The sequence below is a fragment of the Etheostoma cragini genome, chromosome 21, assembly GCF_013103735.1.
Source record: "Etheostoma cragini isolate CJK2018 chromosome 21, CSU_Ecrag_1.0, whole genome shotgun sequence".
NCBI classification, from domain to species: domain Eukaryota; kingdom Metazoa; phylum Chordata; class Actinopteri; order Perciformes; family Percidae; genus Etheostoma; species Etheostoma cragini.
The window spans coordinates 18,991,253-19,000,252 of record NC_048427.1 but is presented as its reverse complement, the minus strand read 5'-3'; the positions used below and the strand labels follow the sequence as shown (position 1 = coordinate 19,000,252).

The following is a 9,000-nucleotide window of genomic DNA, read 5'->3' as shown; positions in this document are numbered from 1 at the left end:
TTTTCTCCACAGTTCAGCCGAGGACAGCCGAGCTATTAGACCGCCTTCCAATGCAACAGTGGACTCACGCTGTGTCTAAGTGTGTGTGTGTGTGTGTGTGTGTGTGACCAGCAAATAAATAAAGCCTGTTTATCTCGAGCCTGCCGAGCTTCCAGGGCTGCAGGTCTCAATCCTGTAAGAAGGATTACATTTGCTCAGCTTCACTGCCAATGACTAACAACTGCACACATTCTGCATGTATGATTAACTATAAGAGCTTATTTGCTATTTAGAATACTGTGTGTTGGGGTCTTTCCTGTTATTTATGGACTGACATCTAACCTACAAACTACATCCAAAAAACTTTTTATTAGATAGATTAGATTGATTTGAAGAGCTTAGTATTGCTTAACCCTTGTGTTGTCTTCCCGTTAACTTGTCCTTCCAACCCCAAATTGAAAAATCATATTTTTTGGGGGCTTTTCCGATGTTTTTGGCCCTTTTTCTGATTTAATTGTCACTTTTTTATGCTCTTGCCGCTTTTTTTTAAAAACCTGAGCTGGTTTGAAAATAGGTTTTATTATTCTTATTCTTGGAATTCATGGTCAACACACCTCATAGATATCATATATACATACATTTTTAGTTAAAAATGGCAGAAATTGTGAATTATTTTGACTGATAGTTAAGATCAGAGGATGTTGAGTGGATCACAGATGACAAAGTTTAGTCCGGATACTGTTTTGAAACCATTAAACAAAATAATCCAAATGCTAAATAAAACACCCCAAAAAATTCAATGAAATTCATGTTGTGTGGAATCATCCATGTTCTTTTTGGGCAATTCGGTGGAAAGAAATACGTATTTCTGATATTAAAAAACACTCAAAATGACCCAAAGACAACACAGTGGTTAAATAAATGAAGAAAAAATACTGTATATCACGTCACATCATCAGGGCAGGTAAGAGTCGACTCACTTTATATGACCCTCACACAGTCTGAACCTGTCCTGTAGCCTAGGCAACAAAGGTTTGGTACGGAGGAGAAATGACTAATCTCTTGTAGAACCCCACTGAAGCTGGATAGATCTCGGGGCTACCAATAAGTAGGAAATGATAGGCTTATTTCTTGACTCAGGAAAATGTCAATAAAATAAGAGGAGTCCGGAAAAGCACAAAATCATCTAATGGCACACTGCCAGACTAAAGGTTATTTGAGGATTTCAATATTTTCAATAAAATAGAACAGCTACGAGAAACTTCCCTCCACTAGATTCTCAGTGAATTGAGATGAGACAGATCAATGTAGGCTAAGTTTCAAGTTTCGGGGTCTTGGTCACCAGCTTTGTGGGTCCAGTATCAAACCCAATAACTCCAGAAGCTCAGCTTAGCTGATATTAGACCATTAAGCACCTGATAATTAGCTTACTGTACCATGTACCTAGTGTGTAATAATTGGTTTGGTGTTTTTTTTACATGTCTGTCTGTTCTATCTACAGTATGTGTTGCAGTCTACATGTTGTGTGTGTGTGTGTGTGTGAAACTAGCATCATAGATGCTACATATCAACCAAAGGAACACACACACACACACACACACACACACACACACACACACACACACACAATATAAAAAACAAAACAAATTTAAGTCCCTCCATCATTTGACCTGTACACACAAAAAGGTCCAAAGAAGGAATAACTAGACATTAAAATACGCATATTTGCTTTCCAAGAATGCTAAGGAGTATATTTCCCAAAAGGATAAACTACTACTGTAAACATTTGAATAGGATTTTATATAGAGGTTTACTCCTTGACGCAGCGGTTGCGGGTTTGACTCTGACCCTTTGCTGGATCTACTTCTCTCTCTCAGCTCTAATCTGTGCTATACAAATCTCATTTTAAGAACCAAACAAAAAAACTAAAAAAATGTTTACCATTTTGAATTTTAAAGAATAGTTTGACATTTTGGGAAATATGCTTATTTGCATTCTTGACAAAAGTTAGGATGAGAAGACTATTGCTAACCAACTCCCATGTGCCACATATAAGGCTACCGCTAGCAGCCAGTTAGCTAAGCTTCACACACAAAGTAGAAACAAGGGGAGACAGGTACATTCCACGGGGCCGGACTCAAATAGCACTTATTGGTATCACCAATTATCACCAGTCTAGTAATGATTTTGGTAACCCTCCATGTTTTTGGGACATATTCTGAAATGCTAACCTTTGCGGAGTGGCAGCTGTATGTAGTTAACATGACTTATGACTTTATATCAAGTTTCTGATTTACAACCCTTATGAAGTGTGTGCAGCAGTAGAAAACTACTGCAGGCAGGTCCTTATTAGCTAAGTTACCAGATAACGCTAGTGATAGCTAGCTATCTTACGCTGAATAAGGCATATCTAGGCAACCAAAATGACCCATAGAGGGTGGAAGACATGGGGAGAGACGAAACTGGGGGCACAGAGAAACCCGGGGGACCAGGGAGCTCGGGTAACAAGGGCACAGGGAAGCAGGGACACAAGGGCACTAGGTACAAAGACAGAGGGGGCCAGAACGTGAGGGGAGGAAGACGAGGAAGGGGACGAGAGGAGGAACGAGGCGAGCTATAGGAGGAGACGAGGGAGGGGACGGAAGGAGGAGACGAGGGAGGGGACGGAAGGAGGAGACGAGAGGAGGAGACGAGGAAGGGGACAAGAGGAGGAGACAAAGGAGGAGACGAGAGAGGTGACAAGAGAGTAGCAGAGACGAAAGAGGAGACGAGACAAGAGAGCAGACGAGACAAAAGAAGTGACGAGACAAAAGAGGAGACGAGACGAAAGAGGAGACGAGACAAAAGAGGCAAGGAGACGAAAGAGGAGACAAGACAAAAGAGGCAAGGAGACGAAAGAGGAGACGAGACGAAAGAGGCGAGGAGACGAAAGAGGAGACGAGACGAAAGAGGCGAGGAGATGAAAGAGGCGAGGAGACAAAAGAAGCGAGGACACAACATGTAGCAACAGAATTTTAAACATCATATATTCATTTTCTTAAAACTCCCCAAAACATATCATATTCTTTATGCTAAGCTATGCTAAGCTAAGCAGCTGCTGGCTGCAGCTTCATATTTTTTAGTGTACAGACATGACAGGGATTTCTACTTTCTAATTGAACTCTCAGCAAGAAATAATTTGGTAATTTGCATAATCTCCATAACGATGAACTATTCCTTTATCCTTTAAGACAACTGTGGGTGGTTTAAAAATAGCAAAAGAACATCCAGGATACATGTCAGCGTGTTTTTGACAGACATTGAGCAACACTCAACAAAGAAAAACAAGGAGCTTCTTGCTTTGTCACCACTTTGCTGAAGTTGTTTTCAGTCTTCCTCTTACTTGTCTTTGCTGCGCCTGCAGCACAAACTGATGGGGCAAGTCAGAAGACAGCCAGAGCCAAACCTCCCTGTCATTTCATGTAGCTGTGCCCATAGGCAGGGACATAACTGAACAAGCTGGCAGCCGAGCACTCATACATCCCGGGTTATCACCATCTGTCCGTTCTGGCATGTTGTGGAGACAAAGAAAATGTGTGTATGGAATCAGTAATTGGAGAAAAACATTGAGAAATTCTAACCGCAGCTTCTCTGTAAAACATTAAGCCACAATGTGTCTTTGTGTGGGGCAAGAGACATCTTGCTGCCAGGGTTCGGAGTTAAACTCGTCTTCTTGGTCTCGCCATGGTGCTGTCCTGTGTGGTGTCAGTCCAAGTGGGAAATTAGGATTAAAAACCTTCTACTAACATCTTCCTAAATGAGATAACGTTACACAAGTGAAAGAGATAATGAGAGAAGGTCTTAGTGAAGGGACTGGAGACAGAAATACGTCTACTGGAGCCCTGATTGGCCAAGAGCGCACTCCAGTGGATGACTGGAATAGTTACATTCTTTACAATTTCTTTTTCTAAAAAGGTGTGCCTAATATTATGCTCACCCTCTTTATGTATATCAATGATGATTTCTACCCATGCTCTGCATTTGCTTAGTGCAATTATAAACATGTTGAGTGTATTTCATCCCACTTAAATTAAGACATTTGACCTAAAAGTAAATGGATATGAATACATATTTTGATTAAAGTCTAATTTTTCTTTAATTATGTTGCATTTTACATCTAGTCTCAATGAGTTGTTGCTTTCCTTGGATGGCCCTGCTGGTCTTCGGTTATATGTGTTCTACACTTTACATTTTTAATTATATGAGATTACCTGGAGTTCAAATACAATACACAAACATTGTTTTTCCTTTTTTAATAAAAGCATTATCATATATCATATTTTGGTGGTACATAATTCAAGTTTTAATAGAATTGGTTCACAAAAGAATCACTAATGTAACTGAGCAAACTTCCCTAGATGAGACAATTCTTTAAAAAGTAGCATAAATAATAGTACAGTACAAAAATAAGTGGGTTTATCACAAATTGTACGTTTTTTTTTTCTTATGAGGAAAGTACAGTGGCACAATATGTCGCTTTGTAGAAAAAAATAATAAAAAAGTTCCTCCTTTTTGTTGTGGTTTGTTTTGCATCAGACTGCTGAATAGAAAATGATACATTCACTGGCTTTCTTTATCCCACTGGCAGAAGGCACTAAAGAGCAGACTTGGATCAACTAGTATTTGCACATATGGCTTGTTTTTTCCTATTCACATGCCAAAGGGACAGTGTTTGCCACCTGGGACATCGCAGCCTGTGCCAGAAACCTACGACAATTACAGAATAGTGTGTAGATGTCCTGATGCAGACCATAGGGGCAGTCAATCGCTGAGACTTTTGCAACGGCTAGTTGATCCGAGTCTGCTAAGGAATTCAGGATTAATTCAAAACCAGCAGTAACTGAAAGAAATACCAAGTATACATAAGAGGTCCTCTTCAGTTCAACCTCCAGGTTTGAAATGCAGAGTCAGACTGACCTGAGATCCTCCTCAACCCTGGTTTGTAACATTGGGACAAAATGCAGTTCTACTGTGTCAGTCCGGCATCTTTAGCCATGCCGTAGAAGATCCCTCTCCGTGATAAGAGATTTGTAGGAGTGTCAAACTCTGCTACCTGTCCCTTGTCCAACACCAACACTCTGCAAGAAGAGAGATGAGAGGATGAGTTACTCACAAAGCCTGGGTATTTTTTAGAGTAATGCTATCAAAAATGAATCATCTCACATGTGTTGAGTATGTTTTTATGTATAAATGACACATTCCTAAAGCCCCTAAAGTACGTAGCCTTGCTCTCATTTATATTCAGTCAAAGTAGTGTCTTTTTATTATTCAGACAGAGGTTACATAAATAATTGTCATGACTTTATTCAGACATGACAGGACTGGAAAGAGCAACAATGGTTGCATAATATTTGGCACCTGGTGAGAGGTTATTAGAAATGTTATATTCTCTGTTCTCTCACAGGGGTTCATCCCCGATGAATTTTAAAATGTATCTTGTAGTTGGAACCTAATAATAATGATTATTTTGAGCATGAGGGACACTTGGTGCACTTCTCATTTCCTCATTTATTGAACAGCAAATTGTAATGCCTAGTGCACAAACATAGAATGACAGGATGCTAAGTTGGGATGTCATGCGGTTGGCAGGTGGTTGTAGGACACATGCATGGGACATATGGGACCCGCCAATGGTTTCACACTATTTCACTCATCCACAGGTGGTGGTAACATGCCAAGAAACACAGCAATGTGCCAGCAAAGGTAGTAGGCAGGGCTCCAACTAACAATTATTTTCACACCTCAAAGATATTCAGTTTTCTCTCAGAGTGAAGAAACTAGAAAATATTCAAGAAGCTAGAATCCGAGAGAATCCTTTTTTAATAACAATGACTCAAACTGATTAATCAATTATCAAACTAGTTGGTGGTTAATTTATTAGTTGACAGCTAATTGATTATTCAGACAAAAAGAAGACTACTTACAAATTGTAACCAATGCAGGTTTTAAGTTTTTAAGTTTTGCAAATTTATGAGGAAGGAAATGCACTTTGCATGGTTCTTAAAGCTTTCAACCAGAGTTTTGGTGATGTCCTCAATATCCCACAATGCTTTTTGACAAGAAGGTTTGACACCTCATTCCATCCATTGATCTGTACGTTTTTTGTATATGTGTAAAAAAAAAAAAATATTCATGCGAGTTGAACCTTGTGTAATCCATGATTGTGTTGAGTCTGTGAGCGATGGTAAAGACGGTGCAGTCTTCAAACTGAGTCCGAATGGTGGACTGAATGAGATCGTCTGTCTCCAGATCTATAGCGGCTGTAGCTTCATCCAGGATGAGGATCCTGGTCTTTCTCAGGAGAGCTCGGGCCAAACACACCAGCTGCCTCTGGCCCACACTGTAGATACAACAACACACAACACATGTAATGGCGCGACGGAGGACCTTCAGTTTTATCTACTAGCTACAACTATTCATTCAAATACTGGTTCACTGCGTCTCCTTCCCTCTGAACCGACCTGAGGTTCTCTCCTCCCTCTGAGCACTCCAGCTCCAGTTTTGCTGGCTGGTTGCTGACAAACTTGTGGAGATGAGAATGTTCCAGAGCTCGCCACATCTCCTCATCACTGTACTTCTCAAAGGGGTCCAGGTTCATTTTTAGTGTGCCCGAGAAGAGCACAGGCTCCTGTAGCAGAGAAGAAAGACTTTGTGGGCTTAGAAGATAACAGACAACCAGAAACAAACCCATGAGAGAAATTCTGCTTGATATCAGTGTTGAGTCATGTGCAGAAGAAACCAAGAGTATTAACACTTCACACTATATTTAGCCGGAAAATAGTTGAAAATGCTCATTTTTGCAAGTCTCTGGCACTGTCTCTCTGTCTAACCAACAGTCAAAAACCCAAAATTATTCAATTTACAATGATATACAATAGAACAAAATCTTTTTGAGAAGCTGTACAAGATCATGTTTTTCCGCTATTCATTTTCTGTTGATGAACTAATCCATTTGTAAAGAAGTAGTTGAGAAAATCTATATCGTTCTTAAATGTTTACATGAAATGTAATGACAACTGCCTGAAACGCTGTTGTTAAGAATTATATCATGGTGAAGAACTGTGATAAAAGATTAATAGAGTAGAGTAAAGTAAATAGTGCAATTAGAGGCTTCAGGTAAAAAACAAAAGGTAAAACTTATTATAATAACCATCTATGATACATTTTAAATTGATTAACACTACTACACTAACTTCAGCTAATAGTTATTTTACTGTTACCACACACAACATCTTAATTAACAATGTTTTCTAAATATGAGTTATGCTATAATTTATCATCATATGTTAACAGTTTATTGTTGCACACTTCATAACTTGTATATTTTAATTAGTATTTGTTAAAGATTTGTAAACCATTAGAAAACATTAGTTGGATCCTATTATAACAAGTTGTTAATGGTTAATAAATACTTTGTAAAGCATCTATAAACTTTATTAAGATAGATATTATCAGTGCACAAATAATCCATTATCATCACTTTTATAGATTACCAAAAATGATTTATTGGGGTTAAATTAATGTTACTTGATGCTTCATAAACCACTTAAAATCTTTACTAATTATTATAAGCAATGTTTGCAACTTTATAATAGTCATACAAAATGTTTATAGATGATTTAAAAAACAATTATTAACCATTGACAAAGTATGTATATTCTAAATGTTATATTACACTAAACTAATGATAAAATCTGTAACATCAATTATAAAGTTACTTATAATTAGTAGACTTTTTAAATGACCATTTCATTGTTTGTTAATAGTAAAATTATTATTGATTTACCATTTATCAATGAGGTTTATAATAAAGTCCCTCATCTGTGGTGTTGTAAGGAATGTGGATGTGAGTGTGTGTGTTGTGTACCTGTGGGATGATGGTGAGTTTGGACCTCAGGTCGTGGAGGCCTATCTCAGATATCTTCACCTTGTCGATGGTGATCTCTCCTGCTGCGGCTTCCAACAATCGGAAGAGGCAAAGCGTCATGGAGGACTTGCCGGCCCCTGTACGACCCACAATACCAATCTGCACACACACACACACACACACACACACACACACACACACACAAACACAAACAGCTGTGATTAGTGAACCTTGCTGAGCCATCATCATTACCTATTGATGTCTCACCGCAGCCTCCCCACCTTCTCTCCTCCTTTGACGCTCAGTGTGAGGTTCTTCAGGACGAGGTCCAGTCCCTCTCGGTACCGAACGCTGTAGTCGTGGAAGTCCACGTTCCCCTCCATGGGCCACTCAGGTGGGGGCTTCTTGTCCTCCACCTCCCAGGGTGCCTGTGAACACAAACGCAGCAATTCTGACTAGGAAAACTTTCTGAACAACTCATCAGCCTGTTTGGCTTTTAGCAGAACTGATTGGTTTATCACTTGAAAGACTCTGAGTTGGACTTCAGTGTGTGCAAAGTCACTCAGAGCTGCCAAAGATTTATTTTACCTCTGAGACACACTGGATGCTCCAAACAAAGCTTTCACTAACAACTATACCAGCTATAGAATGGGGCACTTAATGTGATAGCTGCTGAAAAAGTACACTGTGTACAGTACAAATGCCCTGACTGTCTTATGTAACAGAGGGGCCCTTGTTGGCACAAGGTAATCTAACATTTCTGGTTCTAGTTAGAGTTTATAGGTCCTGTGTTGTTTGAGAACATGACTTGGCAGCAGGACAGTTATTTTAGAATGTGGGTAAATTCCTTCTTTTTAACTGCATTGCAAAGCCAGCACTATTTTACTTTTGGAAGACGCGCTCGCGCACACACACACACACGCACATACACACACACACACAAACCTCTGTCTTGGTCTCAGCATACTCCTTCACTCTCTCCACTGCTACTATGTTGCTCTCCAGATCTGAAGTCATTCGCACCATCCAATTCAGAGACATGGTCACCTACAAAAACAATACAAGCAGGTGAAATAAAAATGGGATCAATAAAAACCCCAAACTATACAGGCAGG

The 9,000-nt window shown here is 39.4% G+C and overlaps 1 protein-coding gene across 2 annotated transcripts in view; it reads right to left on the bottom strand.

Annotated features, from left to right (window-relative positions):
- Nucleotides 1-4,262: 4,262 nt before the first annotated feature.
- The window catches only part of abcc3 (ATP-binding cassette, sub-family C (CFTR/MRP), member 3), a 56,578-nt gene continuing 51,840 nt past the window's right edge, over nt 4,263-9,000 (bottom strand). For both annotated transcript variants that reach the window (XM_034861309.1, XM_034861311.1), the window contains exons 26-31: nt 8,831-8,932; nt 8,167-8,313; nt 7,886-8,044; nt 6,480-6,646; nt 6,164-6,358; nt 4,263-5,096 (exon numbers count right to left, since the gene is read on the bottom strand). In XM_034861309.1, coding sequence (XP_034717200.1) covers nt 4,985-5,096; nt 6,164-6,358; nt 6,480-6,646; nt 7,886-8,044; nt 8,167-8,313; nt 8,831-8,932 — 882 coding nt within the window. In that variant the 3' untranslated portion in view covers nt 4,263-4,984. The remainder of the gene's footprint in view (nt 5,097-6,163; nt 6,359-6,479; nt 6,647-7,885; nt 8,045-8,166; nt 8,314-8,830; nt 8,933-9,000) is intronic.